The sequence below is a fragment of the Mytilus californianus genome, unplaced genomic scaffold, assembly GCF_021869535.1.
Source record: "Mytilus californianus isolate M0D057914Y unplaced genomic scaffold, xbMytCali1.0.p SCAF_13, whole genome shotgun sequence".
Lineage (NCBI taxonomy): Eukaryota > Metazoa > Mollusca > Bivalvia > Mytilida > Mytilidae > Mytilus > Mytilus californianus.
Window position 1 is genome coordinate 17771809 of NW_026262615.1, and position 27996 is coordinate 17799804.

Below are 27996 nucleotides of genomic sequence, written 5' to 3' on the forward strand. Positions count from 1 at the left end.
TTAAGCGGACTTGCTACCTATCCTCTAGCATCTGTTTCAGAATTTTTATTTTTATCTATGATATAAATTATGTAAAACTTTTTGATTTCATCAAATTGACAAGTGTGTACGTATTTCTACAGTTGGTCTCCTAAAAAGGGTATCATATACTGTAATCTCTATAGTACGTTTTGTTTAACACTATAAAACTGCCTCCCGTGTTCCTGTTTCTGTTGAAAGTTTTACTTATTTACGCAAAACCTCCTTTTCCTTTCTTTGCAAATTGCATTATGAAGATCGGTCAAGTCACATTTACCTTACATACAGGCTATAAAGCAACAAATCATCTTGAGATAATCCGCTTTCAAAAGGTTATCTGTCGTCCTAGGCATAAATTTCGATTATATCTAGGTAGTAGTAAAAGAATAAATCTTTGGCTCAGGAAAACGATAAGAATTTACAATCCCATATATATTAAATGCCTTTTTTTAATTTTATTAACGTCTGCTAGCTTTAAACCAATCTGGTCTGTATAAATTCTTTATTAAAAATTAATTGTGTATTTTTTACGATGATAAAGTGTGTAGCGATCCGTTAACTTATTAAATTCATATAAGTGTCTTTATTGACTTGTCTGCATTACAACAATAGCTTTGATTTTAAACTTTTGTTTTACGTTTCGTTCAATGTTCTTGTGTTTGAAATCGGTTGTCCGTGAAAGAGGTCCAATATTATATTTTATTAAACAACTTGAACTGTTTTGTTTTATTTATTTTAAAAACATCAAAGTCTCACATTCGTGGTTAATCAAATATGCTTAAAAAATATTTTAAAAGTTAGTACATTCCGAATTTCAAAGGCTAACACAAGAAAACATGAAATGTGTAGATATCGTTGGGATGATTTTGATGTTCAGATCTGCGTATGGTAAGCATGATTATAAGATATTAGTATGAGAGTTTTTTTTATTACGGGGGCAGGGCTCCTTTTAATTTTGTATATTATAATTTAATAATCCTTGTCCTACAAAAAATGTCATATCAAACGAACTTCTGGTATCGTATATAAACAAATACTGCTTAAGTTATATTATTATTTTTACTGTTAGATGCACTATAATAAAATTGAGAATGGAAATGAGGAATATGTCAAAGAGACAACAACCCGGCCAAAGAGCAGATAACAGCCGAAGGCCACCAATGGGTCTTCAACGCAGCGAGAAAATCCCGCACCCGGAGGTGGTCCTCAGCTGGTCCCTAAATAAAAATGTGTACTAGTTCAGTGAAAATGGACGTCATACTAAACTCCAAAACATATAAATGAACTAAAATTAAAAAACATACAAGACTAACAAAGGCCAGAGGCTTCTGACTTGGGACAGGTGCAAAAATGCGGCGGGGCTAAACGTGTTTGGTGAGATCTCAATCCTCCCCCTCTACCTCTAGCCAATGAAGAATAAAGAAACAAACAGCGATACGCACAGTAAAACTCAGTTTAAAAGAAGTCCGAGTCCGATGTCAGAATAGGTAACAAAAGAAACTAAGCAAAATGACAATGATACATACATTAACAAAGGACTACTAGCAGTTACTGACATGCCAGCTCCAGACCTCAATTAAACTGATTGAAAGATTATGTCTTCATCATATGAAAATCAAGTACGAGCCCTCCCGTTAGGGGTTTAGTATTATACCATCATAAAATATATGAGAAGAACATATTAACCCGTATCATGCCAACAACTGGTTTTAGAATAAATGTGTTTATTTCCGATGCAAAGACCCTATGAATGAATGAATATTAATACCAAAATAGGCAATCCTTAATGACCTGACAACAGTATCGTAACTATATCCCTTCCGAATAAGTCTGTTTAAAGGTTTGGTTAGCTTTTGAGGTGAATGCCGACACTAACATTTCTAAATTGTTATGCCTTTTATTATAGGAAAATATTTTCAAAAACAATTTAATTGCATTTTCACATTGCCAGACACCTAATAGCCGGTAATTAAGTGGTTGACTTTATTTACATACTTTTTAAGTCTATGATTGACCAAACCGGGGACCGGAACTGTTACCAAAATAGAACAATGTTTTGGAGTAGTTTTTTTTTTCTTTTTATCCCAGTATTAATAGTGATCTATATTGCACAAATGATAGATTCCCACGGAAAATACCATGATAATGCTCCAACGAAGATTAGATTATTGTTCAGAAATAAAGCATCGGTTTCTGGTCTTTATTTTTTCGCTATTTGTCATATTTATAAGTAAAGTGGTCAAGATAAGATAGGTATTTAATTAAATCTTCTTAATGACCACAACGATAGTTGCAAGAGAAATAACTGTAACACCAAAGTGAACAGCCCGTGTTTCTTGAATATCATCCTACATTCGACCTTTTTACTATACAAATACAGGTTGACAGATTTATAACATGACGTGATAAATGTTTAGTAAACATTTACAGTCTCCTGGTATCCCGCTTCTGTTGTGAGCGACCGGCTGTTTTAAATTACTGTTTACGTCACAGTTCAATTTGGGGTCGCGTTTATGCCTTATAGATTTCATTCAGAAACAAATTCAACGATTGTGATGGAAAAAGACTAGGCATTTAAGCTCAATGTTGAATTGCAGAATAAAAACAATATTCGTACAGTATAGGAAAATATAATATTTATTTGACAAGCTTTAGAAACAGTGAGAAAAGCGAATACATCTCACTCGAGTTCAATTTAGTATATTTACAGTAGGTTTTGAATTCATATAGATGCTGATTTTTGTATATTGGCTGAAATACGAATCACTGCATTCCGTACAATGTATAAAGTTAGTGTAAATTAGATAGAGGGGCGTAGAAAATACTTCTATTCTTGGGTTACTTTTACACAAATTGGAAACATATTACGGAATGCAGTGATTTGTATTTCAGCCAATGTACAAAAATCAGCATCTATATGAATTCAAAACCTACTGTAAATATACTCAAGTGAACTCGAGTGAGATGTATTCGCTTTTCTCATTGTTTCTAAAGGCCTTGAGCTGTTTTCTGTTCTTTGGTCGGGATGTCTCTTTGACACATTCCCCATTTCCATTCTCAATTTTATTAATTAATTAATAGAACTATGAAGCAGTCAGTCCGTATTCTATGATACTACTATATGATAATCATTGGACCTATTTGGCGTACAACTGATTTATCTACACCATGTCTGTCGAAATTGGTGGTTAAAGTTTAACTATAAGGTTCGAAATGTTAATTGCATATACATTATATTTCAAAGAACTGTTAATATATGAATTGAATTGTGTTATTTTTCAAAAGTCATTCGTGAAGATCACAATTTAAGAAAGAAACTCTATGCGCCAGGCTTTATTTGAAGGTTACTTACTTCATTTCCATTAAATCCTTAAAAAAATCGTTTGCGTCATATTTTATTTGGTAAAAATGTTTCTCCGTCTCTGGTATTCTTTGGCTACCAAGACGTTAGCAAAACAGCTTCACTTAATAAAATGCACAAATATTCATCCGTCTCCTTGAAGGGTAAAAAGACATATATTATATTACGTTTCGGCAAATAAATGGCGGAGACGGTAAAAAAAAGGATGTCGTTGTGGATATAGCCCGACGGCGGATTCATTAGTATAAATATACAATAAACGTACATTTTCGGAAAATATAAAATGTGTTCGTACGAGCTTTTGAAACAGGTCGAAAAGCGAAGCTCACCGAGCTTTTCTCCTGTTTTGTAGCGAGTACACATACATTGTTTATTTCCGACAATGTACATATATTGTTTTTATACTACAATTTACACCTGGCACTTGAAGTTTTAGTTGTTTAAATCTAAATACTTGTCTCTGGTTTTCAAAGAAATCGACATAGTTTAAACGCGTACCGCGAAGAGGATCCTAAATTGATATGTTACGCAAAAAGAAATATTCACATTACTGCTTGCTCTACATGGAAGAGGGGTAACAGGAGACTTCATTTGTGCAAGGACATATACAGCACAACTTTATTTGTATACCTGATATTTGTTAACTAGACAAATTGATGGATAAAAGAAAATACAAGAAAAATAATGCACTGGATATTAACCAATCAAAATCCAACATACTTCTGTAAGGTGTAATTAGGTTTAATATATCCTTTTGATGAATGATATAGCCATAAGAAAAGGGAAGAAAATGTCCCAAAATGTGCCGGAAGAGTAAAACATCCCTAGCGCCTTTCTCCTTTGTCGAAGTCGGGGTTTTTTAACTACTTTTAACTATTTTGTAGCATTTACTACATGTACAGGAGGGACAATTGGTAACAATCCTGTCACTTCGTATGCGTCAACTATCACAACTACAGGTAGTGGTTATTTACTAGAGGACGAGATTTACCAGGTCACGTGTTGTGGTTCTATAAGTCGATGGGAGATACGGACGAGTGGTGCTGGGACAGTTCAATTACAGATATGGCGAAAAACTGGAACATATTCGTATACGCTTATAGGGAAGAATGAATATACAGCAAGTAAGAGTAAAAACCATACAAAATTATTAAAACCATGGCATATTATCAAAACCATGGCATATAGTCAAAACCATGACTTATTATCAAAACCATGGTATATTATCAAAACCATGACATATTACCAAAACCATGACATACTGTCAAAATCATGGTATATAATAAAAACCATTACAAATTATCAAAACCATGAGATACTATCAAAAACAATAGCATAGTTTCAAAACCAAGACATATTATCAAAACCATGATATATTATCAAAACCATAGCATATAATAAAAACCATGACATATTATCAAAACCATTCATATTACCAAAAGCAAGGAATATTATCAAAACCATGACATGTTATCAAAACCATGACAAATTTTCAAAACCATGGCATATTATCAAAACCATAGAATATTATCAAAACCATAACATATTATTGAAACCATGACATATTATCAAAACCATGACATATAATAGAAAATCAAGGTATATTACCAAAACCATGACAAATTATCAAAACCATAGCATATTATCAAAACCATGGCATTAAAGTATTATCGAAACCATGACAAATTATCAAAACCAAAGCATTTCATCAACACCATACCATATTATCAAAACCATAGCATATTGTCAAAAACATGACATATTATCAAACCATAACATAATATCAAAGCCATGACATATTATCAACCATGACATATTATCAAAACCATGACATATTATCAAAACCATCACATAAATTATTATCAAAACCATGACAAATTATCAAAACCAAAGCATATCATCAACACCATACCATATTATCAAAACTATGACATATCATCAAAACCTTGACAAATTATCAAAACCATGGCATATTACCAAAAGCAAGGAATATTATTAAAACCATGACATATCAAAACCATGACACTTTATCAAAACCATGGCAAATTATCAAAACCATAGCATATTATCAAACCATGACATATTATCGAAACCATGACATATTATCAAAACCATGACATATAATTAAAATAAATGCATATTACCAAAACCTTGACAAATTATCAAAACCATGACATTATTAAAACCATGACATATAAAAACCAGGACTTATTATCAAAACCATGGCCTGTTATCAAAACCATAGCATATTTTCAAAACCATGGCATATTATCAAAACCATAGCATATTGTCAAAAACATGACATAGTATTAAAACATAACATATTATCAAAACCATGGCGTATTATCAATCATGACATATTATCAAAACCATGACATATTATCAAAACCATAACATAAAATTATTATCAAAACCATGACAAATTATCAAAACCAAAGCATATCATCAACACCATACCATATTATCAAAACCATGACATATCATCAAAACCATGACATATTATCAAAACCATGGCATATTATAAAAAACATGTCATATTATCAAAACCATGACAAATTAACATAAATTTTCACAAAACCATAGCATATTACCAAAACCATGACATATTACCAAAACCATAGCATATAATCTAAACCATGACATATTATCAAAGCCATAACAAAAAAATTATTATCAAAACCATGACAAATCAAAACCAAAGCATATCATCAACACCATACCATATTATCAAAACCATGACATATCATCAAAAACATGACATATTATCAAAACCATGGCATATTATGAAAACCAAAGCATATTATCAAAACCATGACATATTATCAAAACCATGACATATTATCAAAACATGACATATCAAAACCATGACAAATAATCAAAATTATTGCATATAATCAAAACCATGGCATGCAAAACCATGACATATTATAAAAACCATGGCATATTATCAAAACAAGAGCATATAATCAAAACCATGGCATATTATCAAAACCATAACATATTATCAAAACTCTGGCATATTATCAAAGCCATAGCATATAATCAAAACCATGGCACATTATCAAAGCCATGACATATTATCAAAACCCTGGCATTAAATAAAAAACCATGACACATTATCAAAACTATGACATATTATCAAAACCATGACGTATTATCAAAACCATGTCATATTATTCATCTGGAGGCTATGAAGAAATATTCTGTGTCCTTTGAACAAATGCTATTTCTCTGTTATGATTAAGTTAAAAGTTGTTTTTTGTTTTTTTGTTATTTTTGTTCATACAATCAATACAATATTAATCTAAAGAACTATGATTGTTAATGTTGTTTATTATGTTAAGAATAATTACATTGTCATTAATCTGCCCTTCAAAGGGCACTTTGCTTGTTTAATAAAACTATCTGTATCTGTATCAGTATCTGTATTTGTATGATTGTACCCAATTTACCGTAAAAATGGTTTCTTTTCTTCAAGATTTTGTACAATGACAGAGAAACAAGAAAGTTGATTTGCTAACAGACAATATTTATGTTATGCAAATGTGTTTGCTGTAATAGCAGTAAATCACATCCTTGATTACAACTATAGTTACGTGCATGTGTACGGTTATGACGATAGTTCAAGATACAATGTTTCTGGATTTTTTTTTCTATTTTACATAAGAATGAAGTATGTTCATTATATTTACATATGCCCTTTTTTTTTAGTTTGTTTTTTCTTTTTGTTTTTTTGTTTTTTTTTTAGTTTGTTTTTTTCTTTTTTCTTTTTTGTTGTTGTTGTAATGCTAATTACAATTAGTATTTTAAAAAGACCATGCAATATGTATATTTTTTTTTTTTACTACAGGCGGTGCTGGATTCCAAGCACTAAATGTCGCTTCGGCGGACAGAATATCTGTACAACATGGGGATATGATAGGATGGTAAATATATAAAAATAATGGAATTAACTATTTTTGTAGTGTCAAAAACTCTTTTGATGTTTTGGATAAATGTCGTGCTTGTGATGGTTCGTTCAATTCGGTTGACAGTTATGATTTGTCGACTGTGTTCACTTCACCACCACACAATCAAACAAATAGAAGTTCTCTTATTTCATTAAATATTTCTTGAAAAAATCTGGTTGTAGATTTATTTGATCTAACTCATACGAAGCCTTCTTTTGTAATGGAGAAGAGCAGTGTGCTCCATATACTTACCGTAACTGTGGTGAAATGATTAAAGCTGTAAATCTTATCCTTTACAATATCTATGTACGTTTCTGCACTATTCATATGGGCACCAATTGCGTTCCTAAATAGCAGACTTGTCCCTGTATTGTAATGAATCACAGTTTATGACCAAATTTAGTCTAAATTACGTTTAATTGATAAATTTAAAAACACCTTCTATTACCATGATGATATTTTTGCTTGAAATAATCAATAACTTCCTAATTTTACTGCTGACAAGTATCTTACTTTAAATAAATTTTAATACAAACAGCATTGAGTGTCTCTTACTAGATTTTGATATTTCAGTTTCACACTGGAATACTAACATTTATGACAAAAGAGACGATTTATCGTTCCCGAATGTTAACTTTCCTTTTTTACACGATAATGTTCCTTTGACACCTTAGGACGGTGTGTCTTTTTCACAACTTGCTCGCTCTATCCCTGTTAACTAACTGTTCCTTTGAATTTACTTATTCTTAAACTGTTATAGGTTATCAATTTAACACTGTTGTGTAGTGAAATTTTTAAATATTGTCCTTATCGGTACTATAAACATTGGTTTTGTTTTGTTTTTTAGATTAAAACATAACTAAATATATATTGCTATAAATGTACAGTTATGATAACTCATGATCCTACATCCTGTCGATACTGTTTACTTATATTTTGGCATTGTATAAGGTGATGCGTTTCTCAGACTGTTTATGACATTTTTACACGAAGTCCGTTGAATATATACTGGTCAATACTTTAATCTGGGAGAACAAGATTTATTCATTAGTTGTAATTGGCTTTGGACAAGCTTTCAGTAGCTGCGAGTACTCCTCTATCGGTGCTTTGTGTTTATTGTTTTTATGTTAGGGGTGTTTGTGCCTCCTATCGATCTTTTGAGTTTGGTGCATGTAGTGCAGTGATTGTCGTTGGTTCATGTCTATCATAATTTTTTTTTGTAAATTGTTTGTTATAAATTAAGCCTTTAATTTTTTCTCGTTTGAATTGTTGCACATTTTATAGCCGGCTATACGGTATGGGTTTTTCTCATTGTTGGAGGCTTACTACAACTTCATTTTAACTCTGGTGGATAGTCGTCTCATTGGCAGTCATACCACATCTCCTTATTCTTATATCAAAAATAATCTGGAAATTGCATGTGAAAACAAATATCAGGTAGAATGTATTAACTTTATGATATCTGTATGAAATAGAGAAAGATAATTAGACACAGTGACTGTTTTCTGAATACGACACCAGTTAAAACTGAAAATACGACGCTTTCCTTTGACCATATCATTATATGAAAATGTATCAATGTATTTTCACGTTCATTCACTTTTGATCAAATATTGTTATACCCATATACATTCTATATCCTCTTTTGTCATGTTTTATACAACGACTGATACATAGCATTCAAATATAGCAAATAACACATTATTCACAAATGCGAGTAAAATAGTTGACATGTGAAATTAAAGATTTTTATTTTACTGTGGAATCCATGTCATTTTTCATTTTCATTGCAACCGGTGTGATCAATTACTGAATATAATATATATATAATTCGTCTCAAACATATCCCAACAATAATAGATCTCCAAAATGTTTTGTTCTTCCCTCAGCGGGATTCGAACCCTTGCTTGTATATCTAAATATGTAACTTTACAACAGACGTTCTCCATCGGATGACCTGTGGTTATACAGGCCTAACACCATAATTTATAAATACTTCGTCTTAAATTTAGCCCAACAATGTTAGATCTGCAAATTTGCGTGAGCGAATTCGAACCCCCTGTGTTAAGTGCCCTAAACCACTCGACCAACTAGGCTATAAAATAATGCTTTCGTTAGTCGAGTAATGCATTTCCTTCGTTTAGGGTTGTAACACAGTACATGATGTATTGTGGCAAGTAGATGGTATACCTTGCAGATCAGCTAGCGCTGTTAATTATTTTTTTTTTAGGACGGTTATTGTCATTCAGTATGTAGTGGCCGTGAAGATATTGTATTATCATACTTCACGTCAAAATGCTAGATTTTGATTGGATAATACGAGGGAGATAATTTACTCTATCCCAAGGCTCAGCGGGAGACAATTTTTTGAATGTCACCCTCTCGTGCAGACCAATCAAAAATCTATAATTAAAAAGTCAATGAATTGAATTTACATCAATAAATTAAAGACAATGCTCAAGGTCTTCGTTTTGGCTTCAGAAGAACTTTTCCATAGACTGAAAAAAAACATTGTCTTAATTCACTTCTGTTGTTTTTCTAATTACTGTTACGTTGTTATGTACGTGACATCATAGTTAAGTACTTCCAAGTTGAAATTTAACAGTAAAAGACAATAATGATAGAAAATTTAGTATAATAAACTAGATAACACATACATTTTGTAGCTGAGAGGGTGAAAGAGGAGATTGGTACCCCTCGAAAAAGTATTGTCAACCTCGGCTTCGCCTCTGTTGACAATATTTTTTCGGGTAACAATCTACTCTATCACCCTCCCAGCTATGTGTTATTTATATACTTGTTCCTTTTTGTTTCAGTCTAAATAGATCGATGATGCAAGAGGATCTACATGGTATTGTTTTTGTAATTTGTATTTTTTTCATTATTTAAGGGGCTCATTACTCGATTTCTCTATTATTTATGTTTTGGAACTCTTTCTTCTGAATTGTTTATGTCCTATTTTTTCCATTCATAATTTTCTGCATCAATTATTTACGATTCTGTAAACCTAATCAGGATTCTCTTGTGTTCGTAGAATGAAATGCATATTATGTCGATAGACGTGGTCTTGTTTCCAATTAGAATTCATACAAATCCGATTGATTTTGGTAAACTTCCACATGTTACTGATGTAGGTCAATTAATCAAATGGTAAAATAAAATGAGACGGTAAGGTCATCATATTATTGTACATGATTACGGATTTTTTTTTAATAACTTACAGTAGCACTGTAACTCCCTCGGGCAAAGCTAATTTTGGTAGTTAAGCTTAATTTAGTTTAGTTTAGCTTTTTTTCTTTTTTTTTTTTTTTTTTTTTTTTTTTTTTTCTTTTTTTTTTTCTTTTTTTTTTTGAGGAGAGGTCTAAGTTACTCTGGTCGTTTTTGCTCAAGATTACAATTATTACGATAACTGATATGTTTTATGTTTTTACTATAAGAACGTTTTGCCTCATTTTTGTACCTGATTCAGGTTATATGAAATTTAAATTAGTTACACACAAGTTAAGTATACAACCTATTTCGCCATAGCCTAATTCCTGAAAGATAATATAAATGTTTTGGATAATATAATTCTTTCATCTATCATTTTTCCCCTAGGTATTCATCGCCAAATATCATAATGCATGCTGCTTCAAGTGGATATCCAGTCACCAATCGTCGGTCTTCATCGATAACGGACCTGGCTGTCGGCAGTATTCATGACTGGGCTTCTGAAAATACCTTCGCAACTGCACTTAAATTTGCAATAAAAGCAACAACAGTAGCCAGTATGTAAATTATATATTTACATGTATCTGTATTCAATTTTTATTCTTTCATGGACTCTAAATTCTTAAAATATTCTGTTAACTGATTAATTAGTTTCACATACTTGTTATCCATAAACATACTCAGTAATTACATTTTGAAATAAAACTTAGATGCATTTATCAATAAAACATTTATAATTGCACATCAGTTGAAGGAAAATAATGTTTACCTCTTTCTTTGATTTAAAAAAAAATTTCATCACCAACACGAGGAAAATTGATCACGCAAACGTTAACAAATATCATTATTACACCTCAGTATGTTTTTTCTATATAAAAAGAATGAAATATTTGTGCTATTTCATTCCACAGACTACATGTATTTGCCAGTCAATAGTTTCAAAGACTATTACCCAGGTCAATAGTTTAATAAACATATTTCCCGTACTTTTTCATACTCATTTTTCATTGGACAATAATGACGTCATTGATTATTCTGCTTCGATTTGTGCATGTGCTTTGCAACTTTAAACTCTGAAATATCGTAGACGGTATAATCTGTATGTGTCTGTCGTTGTAATTTCATGTTAATATATTACTTACCAGAAGCAATTAAAAAAAGAAAAAGAAAATCTACATGACATATTTTAAGAACTAAAACATAACAAATATATGGTATGGGTCTGTAGTCGTCTTCATAATCTGGGATTGTTTTGGTGTATGCATGGTTATATATTTTAGCTTACGTGTATTATATGCCCGGGAATTTTTACACAAGGATTCTGATCTTGATTAAAGTAAATAAAATATTGACAAATATCACACGGTGGAAAAAAAGCCCGATAGTTCATCTTGTGCATGTTTATGTGACTATTTGGTTTTTGTTCCAAGTGGTGTAACTATGTAGTCTTTTGAAAGTTGTTTTGTTCGGTATAATAAAACACTTAATGACTGGTTATAAGTGTAATAGCAAGTTTGTTGTCCCTTTGATACCAATTATTGCCCTCGGCTTCGCCTCGAGCAATAGTTGGTATCTCAGGATCAACAAACTTGCTATTACCCTCATAACCAGTCAATAGGTGTATAATATTAAAATAGAAAAATTAACTATTATCTATAAAAGAATAGTAAAGGGCATTATACCAGAATTTCTGTTTATTTTTTCTGTTATTTTTTTTTAAATACACGACTTGTAAACGGTATGGCAAATATATTAGAAATGACATGAATTTCATAATATCAATATACAATTAAGAAGAGTATATGAAATGTACGTGTTACATGTGTAAAAATGTTGAGAAATGAAAAGGGTTGCTCCGCAAAAAATATTAATGCATAACTGGGATGCAAAACACGGGAGTGACAAAACATGCTTTAATCATTCATGAAAATATAAAATCTGAAATGAAAACATTCTATAAAGGATAATTTTCATATTCTAGGTACATTACCAACATTTACATTTGGAACCACAGAGGCTGTGCAGATAGATGACATCACACCAGCAGAAACAAATATTCTCTCTCTGACTGTTTCCGACGACGGTGGCGACACTATTGTGTATTCTACAGCAGCGAATGACAACGCATATTTTTACGTTGATACTAACAATGGTAATATATAATAAATATGTTATGATATATAAGTAAAGACATAAATTAATGATACAAGATAAGCGAGGATATATTTATGGGTTTCTATCTTTTTATATACGACCTTTTGTTTCCAACTCTGCTCTTTGTGGTTATGTGATATCTTCGTTATGATTGTACAATTATATGTCATCAAGTCTTATAACATTTCTTTGAGTTTTTTACCCCACAAAACAGACAAAATTGATACAAGAAAATGATAGAAATGATTCAATAAAGATAATAATAGTCTGTGTTTAGCTACAGAGGAAATTTGTATCGTATGTAATGGATAAAGTTTCTTTCCAAACCAAATTAATTACGAATGCTCTAAATTGTAAAGTTGAGTTTGTGTATAAAAAGTGCATTTTCAATATATCAGATGATTCCAAATAAAGGTCAAAAGGAATTAAAAATACTGACCAATCAAACACATGCACAATCAGCTGAAACGATATCAGTAACAAAATAGCTAAGACGGCGTAATTCACCAGTCATTTCATTTCGGGTTCGATTGTTTTTTGACAACAGGCGTAAACATGGACCTATATTGTACGTAAATTACGTTATAGTTGTTCACCTAATTTTTAAGACTTTGTTTCGTGTGCATTTATTGTAGGTCCACGAGATTGACGCACCATTCCTCTAATCACAGGATAGAATAACAAAATTTTCATTTTTTGTACATTCGTCTTCGCCTTTTTGAACTAACGATACATTTATCTTTTTGTGGATAACTTAATGATAAGGATCTAAGACTCGCAGATGTTGATTTGGGTATTTCTTAATAGTTTAAGTTAAACGTTTATAATGCTACTTACAACTCAGAGAAAAATTATTTAAAATGCTATTATATAAGAATAAGAATATGGGGTATGATTGCCAATGAGACAACTCTCCATCGGAGTCCAAATGACGTAAAAGTTGGCACGGATCTGCTTACCCTTCCGGAGCACCTGAAATCACCCCCAGTTGTTGGTGCGGTTCGTGTTGCTTAGTCTTTGGTTTTCTATGTTGTGTCATCTGTACTATTATTTGTCTGTTTGTCTTTTTATTTTTGGCCATGGCGTTGTCAGTTTGTTTTCGATCTATGAGTTTGGCTGTCCCTCTGGTATCGTTCGTCCCTCTTTTCTTTGGCAATTATGGGTCACAGTACGGCCTTTAATAATGAGCAAATACAATACCGCACAGCAAGCAAACGAGGCCCCGAAATTACAAAAGCAAAACAATTCAAACGAGAAAACTTACGGCCTGATTTTACTCAAAACAAAACGGAAAACAAATATGATATACAGCAACAACCGACATCCACTGAATTACAAGCTCCTGGCACAAACGGAATGTGGCGGGGTTAAACATGTTAGCGGGCGCTCAACCCTCCCCTAAACTGGCACAATGGTGCAACGTCACAACACAAGAACAAACTTTGCAAAACAATAAACGAAAGACAAATACGACGAGCAGCAACAAACGACAACCAGATTATTAAAAGCTCCTGACATGGGACAGGTACATATATAATAAGCATATATGTAAAAATAATTAATGATTGAAAATGTGTGCATACTTTTGGTTTCCCTCCCCCTTGAAGTCTGTCATCTTGACAGTCATTTGCATGCGTAAGACAATTGTTTTCAAGGTTGTTATTTTCATACCAATAAGGATATCAATCCTTCAGGAGACCGGAAACTGCATAATTCTGTTCAAAGATCGAAAGTCTCTGAAGGTGTTATTTGCTGTAGAATCATAAACACTTCATAGTTAAATGAGACTTAACGTTTTAATCTGAGTTTCGATTGTTTACTAAATAGGTTTTTGGTTTTTACGCACCAGTTTAGCATACTTTGTATGTAGTTATGCTTGGAATTTTCATGTTAATTCAGGACAAGTGAAGACTTTACAGACCAATATACCAGAAGGCACTTATACTATCACACCAATGGTAACAGATGACTGCTATAATACAGCTACAACAGTTGTTACGGTAACAGTTGCAAATGTGGTAAGAAAAACTATGGATTGTCATATATGATAATTGACTTATATATATGCTGTAAGTTTTATTTTAGAATTAAGGCAACACGGTTATCAAACAAATGCTAACAAATAGAGTAAACCAAATACTTTCATTTCCAAAATACTGGTGTTTAAGCAGAATGAATGAACTCATAGTTTAATAAAAATATAATATCCACTTGTCTTCATTTCATTTCATTACAAATATATTGTAAAACAAGATCTTATACCTAAGGATTCCTTGATATAAGAAAATGGGCGTTCGTTACCCCCAATGGCATTGTGTTCAAATTCAAAATGATTCACTCAAGTGAAATACCTATCATCATCCTAAAAACAAATAAGGGGGTACATGTAAATATCTTTTAATCAGAAAATGCAAAATTCGTCAGAAATACGCTTCACATGTAATCAATGGTAAATGCCAAACCCGAAACTGAATTGCATTTTATAGTTTATTTCTTTGTGATCAAATCTAAAAAAAAAAAAGATTTTTTTCAAGCGGTACTTTAATTATCACCGGAAACCCCCTGATTTTTGTATATACTAGTATGGGCTGTAACGTCATTGACGTACATACATATCCCTAATCATCTGCTTCAACATTGTCATACAAATAATACCATAACATTGAGAATAGAAATGGGGAATGTGTCAAAGAGACAACAACCCGACCATAGAGCAGACAACAGCCGAAGGCCACCAATGGGTCTTCAATGCAGCGAGAAACTCCCGCATCCGAAGGCGTCCTTCAGCTGGCCCCTAAACAAATATGTATACTAGTTCAGTGATAATGGACGTCATACTAAACTCCAAATTATACATAGGAAACTAAAATTAAAAATGATACAAGACTAACAAAGGCCAGAGACTCCTGACTTGGGACAGGCGCAAAAATGCGGCGGGGTTAAACATGTTTTTTTGCCTAAGTTTATTTGTTGGTATAATTGCTAATTTTAGTTTTGTTGGTATCGTTAACTCTACCAGCAGTTTTGGTTACAATGACGTTTTTTTGGAACTTTCTGATTTGATACTAGTTCTCAGAGTCAGCAATCGTATACACAGTCGAAACACATTGGTCGTATAAAATATTCTGTTCCACGGTGATGTTAATGATGTGTAAACATAGACTTGTCTCTATGATGGACCAAAAGATGCAGGTTAACGGAATTTTTTATTAAAACATGGTTCAGGTTGGAACTATAATAAGAGTTGCAGTGTAAAGAGAACAAAAAAATAAAATGTAACTGTATTTGTACTCGGTTCATAACATGATAGAAATAGTCGGCACTGCCTCGCATTCTACCTGTATCTAAGCTGTGTAACAATAAATTGTATATTTTGATACAGTGTATAGTATAAATCAATCATTACAATCAAACATAAAAATGCTTTTTATCATGTTATAGGCTATTACTTCGGGTGGATTTACCGGAACTTCAGTAACTATTTCTGAAGATGATAACTTAGAAACAAATCTAACGAATATTCTAATAACAGAACCAAATGACGGTTATTATTGTTACCTGACCAGCGATTCTAATTATCCATTTAGTGTCAGACAGGCCAATAGCTTATATCCAGGTACATGTACTTTTTAATTCATACCATGTCCTAAATATGCATTAAATGTTTGCTACTGGGCGTTAGGCAAACACCATCATGTGCATTCTTCGTCTAAAAGGATTTTGACTTCAAATGAAAGAGATGATAAGTGTTTATATGACAGTTCTAGTTATTGTGTTTGAAATTATGTAATACATGTTGATATTCATGTTTATGTTGTTCTTTGAATTTGAATTTGTTTTCTTTTTCAAAGAGATTACTGGTTACTTATTGTTGTAAAATATAACTGTAAATGTAAATTACTAGTAATCTTAAGAAGCCTTCCGAATTTAGTAGTGTTGTACACCCGTACAACTAGTCTATGGGTCGTAGTGCATTGATTTTAGATATTTAATGCAATGCGTGTGTGGCCATCTGAACGAACAAGAGCCCTTGCTGGTGTTTTTTGCAACGGGACCAACGTTTCGGCCTTTTGGGATGAGTAAAGAAATAGCCATGTCAGAAATCATTAGAGATGTTAACATAATACTTGTGTCGGAGTATTTCAAGATTTCTTGATCACATAAATCTTTAAGCGTACTAGTACCTCCCTGAGAGGTAAAACATATGTTTTATTACAAGAGTATATTTTTAAACATTAAGAACCAATTTTGAAGATTGTAGATTTAGACATGTCTGTATCTTACATTCATTACCTCCTTTTAGGTTATACATTATACCTTCAAGATTGGCCAGAGTTGAACGCAGCAACGACACCAAGTTATACGTTAACTGCAGAATGTATAGAAGCGCATTCGTCATCACCCGCTAGTGTTAGTGTCGGTTCCTTTACAGTAAATGTTTCACCAAATAGTGGTCCGTCAATTGCCACTGCAACAGGTAAATTTACTTCATTCATAAATTTAGAAACCCCAACAGTCAAAGTTGACATGAGGTTGATTTGGATATTTATTTATGTCCCCTGTGATCATATAGTCCGCATCTAATCAAGTACTTATACATCTTTGGCTTTCAAATTTTGAGTTTGAGGGTTCCCTTTCGAAAGTAAATCTAGAAAAGCGGCTAGGACGCAGCACATTTTGAATGGTTATTTTCTATTTTCAAATTACATTACGTCTAGCTGCATTTCATTATTGGTTTTTTCTTTTCTTTAAATAAAGACCAGGTTAAATTATACTAGTATTTCATATTTAGATTGTGCTTTTTATTGACGTCAGCATGTAACAAATGTAATGTCAAAGTCCCCTCTTTAACTTTAAATCTCTGTTCTCAAAACTACAACATTTGCTCAATGACTACTTAATTAATTATCAAGATCATTCATTGTCTTATAACCATACTTTGCTATGATTTAAAGTATGTAAGAACTGTTTATTTTATTTAACCGCAGCAACAGTAACGCTTGATGCTGTAACGGATTGGACTGGTACCTTGGTTTATACGGTAGTTGCTACAGATCCAGAAAATGATCCATTTACATTTACCCTTGCTGGTGGAGGACCATTTACAATTACTGACGGTAAGATAATATATCAAATAGTGGCAAAAGATTGGTTTATCGTAGAGACAATTAAAATGCGACCTATCCAAAAGCTGTTGCTTTGGAGCTGTCATTTTGCGATGATTTGTTCCTCCTTATTATTCGTTCTTATTTATAACATTTTTATTTTTCTTGATCATTTCATCAATCAAACGTCAAGCTTAAGCTGTAACAGAAACATGGTCACGAGTAATATAGGAACTTATTTATACAGAGATATATTTTTGGGGTCTTATTTCTTTACGAAGGTCTGTTTTTCTCTCCGGGCACTCCGGCTTCTCCATCCAATATAAACTGACCGCCACGAAATAGCACAATAGTGCTGAAAGTGGCGTTAAACACCAAACAAATAATCAATCAATCAATCTTATTTCTTTGTATACCAGAATAGTCATCTGATCTGTAAATCTACCGATAATGTTCTATTCCCGATTGTGAAATTTTGATTCAGTGTAGCTTCGCATGAAGCGGCTGATCCTTGCATAAAACGAGACGCTTATACCACGTCGATGACCCAGTCGCGATCCTTTTTGAATGCATGCGTCAGTTCTTGTTATTTTTTAGCATCAGTAAACTACTGTTGCCTTTAACCTAAATCAGCATAACATATCGTTTTCAAAATATTTTTTTCAGCTGGTAAGATAGTATTAACAGAAAATCTTGTACGTCATGCTCAGGGTAGTTATGCACTAACAGCAACTGTAGCAGATAACCGTGGTAATTCTGATGCAATGACAGTAACTGTTACCATTAACAGTAAGTGGTGTTATCTTTTACACAATCTGATAAAAGAAGAAGAGGTACCATGGGTTATTTTCAACCATAAGTCAAACAAAAATTGGCAACAACTTAGCCAGGAGAATTGGACGAATAAACAAACAATAGAACACTAAAAAAATAAGAAGATGTGGTATGATTGCCAATGATACAACTCTCGACAAGAGACCGAATGACACAGAAATTTAATTAAAAGCACACAAACAATAGGACACTAGTAACACACAAATAATACTACACTAATAACACACAAATAATACTACACTAATAACACACAAATAATACTACACTAATAAGTGAACGCACAAATAATAGTACACTAATAACACACAAATAATACTGCACTAATAACACAAAAATAATACTACACTAATAATACACAAATAATATACACTAATAACGCACAAACAATAATACACTTATAGCACACAAATAATACTACACTAATAACACACAAATAATACTACACTAATAACACACAAATAATACTACACTAATAAGTGAACGCACAAATAATAGTACACTAATAACACACAAATAATACTACACTAATAACGCACAAACAATAGTACACTAATAGCACACAAATAATACTACACTAATAACACACAAATAATACTACACTAATAACACACAAAAAATAGTACACTAATAACACACAAACACTAGACCATACTTATAGCAAACAAACAATAGTATACAAATAACACACAAACGATAGTACATTAATAAAACAAACAAAGTACAACCGAGCAACACAAATCATAAGACTTCGTACTGAGCTGGCTTTGTCCTCTGCTAGTTATTTATAATGTGGAATTACAACTAGCATTGCAGTACATGATGTTTTAACTTGTCTTTGATAAATTTAAACAACTTAAAAAGAAAAAGACAAAAAATAAATAGATTTATACTTATTGATAGTATACATGGTATATGAGTGATAATCTAGATAATAGGAGCATTTGAAGATTAACGCATTGCATGTCTAGGCAGGATCAATGATTCAAATGTTTAAATTCCGAATTAACTTACTGAATATTATTAGTGTTATAGATAGACATATTGATCCGACGTTCACCAATTTACAAAATTGTTCTTACTTTATATGTTAAAGATAGAAATATTGTCTCGACGTTCACCAATTTACAAAATTGTTCTTACTTTATATATTAAAGATAGAAATATTGTCCCGACGTTCACCAATTTACAAAATTGTTTTTACTTTATATGTTAAAGATAGAAATGTCGACCCGATGTTCACTAATTTACAAAATTACTTTATATGTTAAAGATACTAGAATTATTCACCCGACGTTTACCATTTTTTCTAACTGTTCTTAATTCATATGTTAAAGATAGAAATGTTGACCCAACGTTCACCAATTTACTGAATTGTTCTTACTTTATCTGCTAAAGATAGAAATGTCTACTCGACGTTCACCAATTTACCTATTTTTTTCTTATATTATATGTGAAAGATAGAAATGTTGACCTGACGTTAACCAATTTACTTAAGTGTTCTGGCTTTATCTGTTAAAGATAGAACTGTTGACCTGACGTTAACCAATTTACTTATGTGTTCTGTCTTTATCTGTTAAAGATAGAAATGTTGACCCGACGTTCACCAATTTACCTACATCTGAAAGTATCACAGAAAACGTAGCAGTAGGAACGACTGTATTTCAACCTAATGCAGTGGATACTGATGTACTTGAGTATTATGCTCAGTTTAATCCATCGTATGGCGCCAAATTATTTACAGTAAATCCAAATAGTAAGTAATAGTTTTAGGGAGGAAAACAAGAGGCTCTCAAGAGCCTGAATCTCTCACCTGTTATTTTTTTTTGCTTAAATCTTTCATCAATGATTATTTTTGCTTTTTATCTAATGTTCCATTTTAGCCATAGTGTCTATGTTTCTTGACGTACAAGGAAATGAAATACAAAATTTATACTAGATTCATTTGAGAAGATTTTTAAAGTTAAAAAACACAAAACAACTTGTGTAAAATTGTCCTTAAAGGGCAATAACTCCTTAAGGGGTCAATTGACAATTTTGGTCATACGTACTTTTTTGTAGATCTTACTTTGCTGAACATTTTTGCTGTTTACAGTTTATCTTTATCTTCAATAATATTCAAGATAATAACCAAAAACTGCAAAATTTCCTTAAAACAACCAATTTAGTGGCAGCAACCCAACAATGGGTTGTTCGGTGTGTCTGAAAATTTCAGGGCTGATAGATCTTGACCAATTGAACATTTTAACCCCATGTCAGATTTGCTCTAAATGCTTTTAGTCTCTGAGATATAAGCCAAAAACTGCATTTCACCCCTATGTTCTATTTTTAGCCATGGTGGCCATGTTTGTTGATGGATCAAAATTTCGGATACAATTCAAAAACTAGATTCCTAAAGGAACATTCATTCAAAGTTAAGAAGTATTAGGCACAATAGTTTCAGAAGAGAAGATTTTTAAATGTTAGTAAACTTGATGAACACATTTCGTAAAATTGTCTTTAAAGGGCAATAACTCCTTAAGGGGTCAATTGACAAATTTGGTCATTTTACTTTTCTGTAGATCTTACTTTACTGAACATTATTGCTGTTTACAGATTATATCTATCTATAATAATATTCAAGATAATAGCAAAAAACTGCAAAATTTCCTCAAAACTACCAATTTAGTGGCAGCAACCCAACAATGGGTTGTTCGATTTGTCTGAAAATTTCAGGGCTGATAGATCTTGCCCAATTGAACAATTTTACCCATGTCAGATTTGCTCTAAAAGCTTTAGTTTTGGAGATATAAGCCAAAAACTGCATTTGACCCCTATGTTCTATTTTTAGCCATGGCGGCTATGTTTGTCGATGGATTAAAACTTCGGATACAATTTATAAACTAGATATCCTAAGAAACATTTAGATGAAGTTTGAAGGTATTTGGCCCAGTAGTTTCAGAGGAGAAGATTTTTAAATGTTAGCAAACTTATTGAACAAATTGTGTAAAATTGTCTTTAAAGGGCAATAACTCCTTAAGGGGTCAATTGACAATTTTGGTCATGTGTACTTTTTTGTAGATCTTACTTTGCTGAACATTATTGCTGTTTACAGTTTATATCTATCTATAATAATATTCAAGATATTATTTGCTCTAAAAGCTTTAGATTTTGAGATAAAAGCAAAAAACTGCATTTGACCCCTATGTTCTATTTTTAGCCATGGCGGCCATGTTTGTCGATGGATCAAAACTTCGGATACAATTTATAAACTAGATACCCTAAGGAACATTTAATTAAAGTTTGAAGGTATTTGGCCCAGTAGTTTCAGAGGAGAAGATTTTTGAAATAGTTTACGACGACAGACGACAAAAGACGACGACGACAGACGACGACAGACGTCGGACGACGACGGACGCTAAGTGATGGCATAAGCTCACATGGGGCCCTTCGGGCCCCAGTGAGCTAAAAATGCAAAAATGCACTAAAAGGATGTAGTCATTTCAGGATTAGAGTAGGAATTAGATGTTCCGACTCCTTGGGATTTTCCCTACGTTACAGAGTAAAATATTTTTTCCTAAATCGCCCTCTTTTCTTTTCATAGAAGACGCCAATAGCTCATAAAAAGGCGTCACCAAAATTAAAGCAGATTCTAGATTTCTTTTCTTTCAATTTTGAATTCCAGATTATTTTAATTTCACCTGACTACATCCTTAACGTTTCACATTTAAATGCTTACAACCTCGTTCTTTGGTCTCCAAATAGTGAATAGTTGTCTCATTGGCAATTATATCTCTTATTGATATTGTTTTACCCACTCAAATTATTGCCAAGTTAGATATAAGCTCAAGTTGATTACTCAGAAAAACTGTACTACATGGTAAAATAGAAAACAAGTCGATAAACAATAATGATTCAAATATCACATACCATGTACTTAAAAAGGGAAAGCATTTGACTTGGCATATCATAATTAATCTTCACAGTAGTTTATCAATACTAGGAGACTGTAAACAGCCCCAGATGCACATTCAACAAATTATCTCTTCAGTGATGGTCAAAGGCTAGAGGCCATACATTTGGAAAAACAACTTCTATAAAAGATGATAAGCTAATATATTGGATAATGACCAAAAGTATAGCGTAACACGGACGTTGAATAAGAGAAATACATGACGGAATACCTTCCTTAATGTAAACACAAATAGAATCCGATGTTGTGATACGCTACGCCCCCCCCCCCCCCCCCCCCCCCCTTTTTTTTGTCTTAGTGATAAGAGTGACTGGTGTACATCGTGGTTCGTCACTAAATATTTCATTAAACTAGGTATATAATAATAAACAACATTTATTTCAATTTCCTCTATGTTATTAATATATGATTATATGAAGATGTACTAAATGTATTCGTTTTTTAGGGTTTTATCTACGTTTGATGATTAATAACTTAAATTACCAATCTTAATAATTTTATCACATCGTAATGATAAATTAATGTTGTATTATGTCATTGTTATTATAGCTGGAGAAGTTTTGACGTCAGCAAATATTGATTATGACGTCATCAGTGATCATTCAATCGCTATTTTCATCACAGTATCTGACGGAAAATGGTTTGACACGCAACGTTTGATTGTTAATATTGGTAATGAATATGAAACCCCGGTGATAGCACAAAAATATTTCAAAATTATGAGGGACGAGGGAGTGGTGAGTTAATTAACATTCTTACCACTGCACATATATAACAATAAGGAGATGTGGTATGGTTGCCAATAAGACAACTCTCCACCTAAGTTTAATTAAAGTGGATGTTAACAGTTATAGGCAACCTTCAACAATTAGCCTTCGGAAAAACCCATACCGTATAGTCGGCTATAAAAGGCCCCGACATGAAAAATATGAAACAATTCAATTGAGAAAACTATCGGCCTTATGTACATCATACAAAGAACCAAAAAAAATGTGACAGACACGAACCAATGACTGCTCGTGACTTGGGACAGACACATAAAGAATGTGAGATATAGTATGTGACACATAGTTAAGATATGATAAGCAGTCATCATATATGTTTATAATTATGCCCCCATCGTTCACCGATATAGCTAGATAATACTATTATTTATCTAATTACTACCACATTTTATATTAATTAGTATTGTCATTTTCATTGTTATTTAAAATAAATGTTATATGAGTATTATAAACCAAATCTTGAATGCTATCCTAATTCTATCCTATTTTGGGGAAATTTCAGAAATTCAAATGCGACGTCACTTTTTTTGCGTTGATCTCTTTGGCTAACTCGGCTGTGAATTTTTATGTGCTGGTTTATGTTGTTTTATGTATCCGTTTTATTCTGTAGTAAGTCACCACTTCGGTGTTATCATGTATATCTATTATATAGTCATTTTTATAAATATACTGTTTGCAAAAGTATGAATTATTCTAAATACTAAGGGTTTTCTTATCCCAGACATATAACCTTAGCCGTATTTGGCACAACTTTTTGGAACTTTTGGTCCTCAATGCTCTTCAACTTTGTACTTGTTTTGGCTTTCGTATTTTTTTTATCTGAGCGTTACTGGTTAGTCTTGTGTGGACGAAACGCGCGTCTTGCTTATTAAATTCTATTTGTTATATTTAACATTGCCATAAAAGCGGGAGGTTTGGCTAGCCACAAAACCAGGTTCAACCCACCATTTTTTTCTTAAAATGTCCTGTACCAAGTCAGGAAAATGGCCATTGTTATATTATAGTTCGTTTCTGTGTGTGTTACATTTTAATGTTGTGTTTCTGTTGTGTCGTAGTTCTCCTGTTATATTTGATGTGTTTCCCTCAGTTTTAGTTTGTAACCCGGATTTGGTTTTTTTTCAATCGATTTATGAATTTCGAACAGCGGTATACTACTGTTGCCTTTATTCAGTGACCTAAAGTAAACAGTATACCGATGTTCGCCAACCTGACCTCAAACCAATCCCATCCTTTCGCCTTTCTGTATATCGATGATCAAGCAATCGTTGTTATATGTATTTATATTGAACATATTGTTGGTTGATAAGTTTATGTTATGTCTAGTTATACATCGAGTTGGTGTTTCAATTTGCTTTGTGAACTCCTTTTAACGAGAAAAAGTTAGACAAAATAAAATTGATCAAAATTATTTATAGTTTTGCCTGTATATAGTGTGTCAAATAACAGCAAAAGTGTGCAATAGATATATTAGTTAAAAAATAGACATTATAGGTTGCTGTTCGGTGTGAGCCAATGCTCCGTGTTGAAGGCCGTACTTTGACCTATAATTGTTAACTTTTTCTATATTGTGACTTGGATGGAGAGTTGTCTCATTGGCACTCATACCACATCTTCTTATTTATATTTAGCTGACTCTAGTTCAATAATCATTATTTATAGGTTGACGATGCCAGGTTCGTTAATCAATCTATCTTTGTACAGGCGTAGGAATTGATCGCGATAATTCTACCTTTTTCTTTATATAAAAGTAAGAAGAAGTGGTATGCTCGACAATGAGACAACCCTCAACCAGGATCATTTGACAAATATATTACGAACTAAGTTTATACCAATTTTCTTCAAAATGTGCATCTTTAAAGTAATTACTAGTCTCATATTCTAAAAGAGTATTGTAATTTTTTGTTAATTCATCAAACTTGTTGCATAAAAAGTTATTAGCAAATCGCAATATGTCGGTTTCGACTATGAAAATATTTTCGGGAATGCACTGAATTCTGAAACGATGAATAAGAACGTTAAGAAAAATGAAATACCAGATTTATATCCATGATTCTTCATTACAACTACGATCTGATAAACCAATCAATGAAACAGACTGAAGATGTGTGGTTTACTCAAATTATACAGCAACCCAACTACACTAAAACAATATGTCTTTAAATCAGCTTTCCGTCTAAATGATGTATGCTGTATTTGTTTTATACCTTTTGCCATGAAGCTATAATTACATGAAGCTATAATTACATGAAGCTATAATTACATGAAGTGAGAATAAAACCCATAATATATACAATGTGAAATAAAAACTCATTTGGTTTTCTTTAAAGTCTGGTGATTCCTTTCCTGTGATACGGTACGATGTTGATGATCCAGACATAGCTTCAGTGAATGATGTTATGATATATACAAAGAACTGTGGAGCAGACGACAGCAGAGTGGCCATTTCATCAACTACAGGAATTTTTTCTTTCAATGGGGATTATGATCTTGATGATGCCTCAAACCCGACAGATTTCACCTGTACCGTCACAGTCACTGACAGTGGTGGATTAACTGACACGTGCATTGTTGACGTTCGTGTTGATTATGTAAACGAGTTTACTCCAACATTTACACAATCGTCGTATGATATTAGTGTTTTATACACAGAACTAGTCGGTACAATAGTTCTTTCTGTCAGTGCCTCTGATCAAGATTTAGGGGATCACGGGGTATTCTTTTATGAAATTATCAACGCTGAAAAATTGTTTGGAATATTTCAAAATGGCAGCATATTTGTTAATAAAGATTTGATTGCCTTTTATCCGAATGGACACATGTTACTCATGACAGTAAAAGCTGAAGACACTGGTGGCCTGTTCACAACAATATCAATTAATGTAACCATTCCACCATCAATTGTAGAAAGTACAACAACAGAAAAGCCATTGACTTTCTTTGAGTACAGGATGAACATGGTTGCATATGAAATAGCAGCAGCTGTAGGCGCAGCTTGTTTACTCGTAGCGATATTTTTTGCATGCAGATATATCAGGAGAAAGTAAGATTTATTTCCACTCCATGTTTACATTGATATCTTAATACGCAGCTGACTTTCCCCGATAATAATGTACAAAACATCATGTTCCTCCCTGAATATCATATTTACTTCGCTCGAGGTATAATTTAACTTGCGGTTTATATATCGTTTAAAAACTTTTAACAAAGCGTAATCTCAGTTATAAAGGCAAAATTTGAAACAAATATGCCATAATTTTCTTTAGATGAAGGCTTAAATTGTATTTTATTTTGATGAGAACATGTTTGGTACATGTCAATGAAAAACAAACCGAACATAAAATATTGATTGATATTTTCCTCGAGAAAATTCGCAGCCACATATATTTACTATTTATTTTTTTTTTAACATTTGTTTGTAGACCTCCAGTGACGGAGGTTAAGCCAGTGACTTTGCCGCAAGTATCTGAAAACGAGGCTAAAAACGGAATCGTAGACCAGTCTAATAAAAACGATAATAACAAAGGTACAGTAACCAATAGATACTTCAACATAACATTCATTAGCTTTTTTACACTTATGATTCGTCGTATTTTTTTTAAATGGGCATTAGCTACGGTTAAGACAAAAAATACGATTTTTGTTTGAGTATTTTGAAATAATATTACGTTATAAGCAGTCAGTTCGGCCCAAATTTTTCAAAATTAACTCAAAACATAGCTGATGTATTATTGACTTACTAGTCGTTTAATGTGTTTGAGCTTTTGATTTTGCCATTTGATTAGGGATTTTCCTTTTTGAATTTTCCTCGGAGTTAAGTATTTTTGTGATTTTACTTTTTACCTGATTGAATCCGTATTCATGTGACCTTCAATTTAACCCCTTAGCTAAAGATGGGTTAAACATGTACTAGGCGTGTTCAACTATTAAAAGGATTAGAATGTCAACATTGAAAGTGGAACAAGGGTGAACAATTTGATTGACTGATTTGATCCACAAAAAATCATTCTTTACACGTAAAAACGATGAATATCATTTTTAACCTATAATATGAAATCAAACAGATCTAGAACTATTCAAAGATACCAGGCTAGTTGAATAGGATAATGACAAAATAGATATCTATAACATCATTTAGTTACTTTTGTTGATGTTTAAAACCTAGACATTCAGAATGCAAAGCAAACTACATGCGTTGTCATATCGTCCTTGTTTATAAATTCTGTTTTCCATTTTAGGGGATGACAGCAATGTGAACAAACCTCCGTCAAATAACGAGGAACCACAACTTCGTGTTAGACCTTTGTTTAACATAGAAGGTCCCAGAACGGCTGATGGAGGAATGCAGAGCCCCCCACCAGCATATAACCCATAATGATAATGATGTCTTCAGTAGTTCGGTATTCGGAAAAATGGGTTCAAAATCTGTTTTGTGTATACGAATTTATTTAATTGCTGAGAAATGTAGAAACATTTTTCTTACCACGCGCTTAATAATACATTTGAAAATAAATAGCTTGGATAACGATCACATAACTCTATTACATTTTTGTCCAATCTTTCTCTTTTTGAATTCAAACTAGCCGCTATTTTTTGTATAGATATTCGATTAATAGATATTTTATGAAGCCAT

General features: G+C 32.4%; 1 protein-coding gene across 1 annotated transcript; it reads left to right on the forward strand.

The window, feature by feature from the left end:
• The first annotated feature begins 737 nt into the window (after positions 1–737).
• On the forward strand, positions 738–27995 carry LOC127723256 (protocadherin Fat 4-like). The gene is made up of 15 exons (XM_052229820.1): positions 738–906; positions 4264–4503; positions 7230–7305; positions 10927–11096; positions 12521–12691; positions 14593–14711; positions 16135–16309; positions 16997–17170; positions 17682–17810; positions 18465–18587; positions 20212–20385; positions 23131–23318; positions 25694–26406; positions 26786–26889; positions 27602–27995. Exons 1-15 carry the CDS (start codon positions 855–857, stop codon positions 27736–27738), a joined length of 2745 nt encoding a protein of 914 aa, XP_052085780.1. The 5' UTR covers positions 738–854; the 3' UTR covers positions 27739–27995.
• The last annotated feature ends 1 nt before the right edge of the window (position 27996 follows it).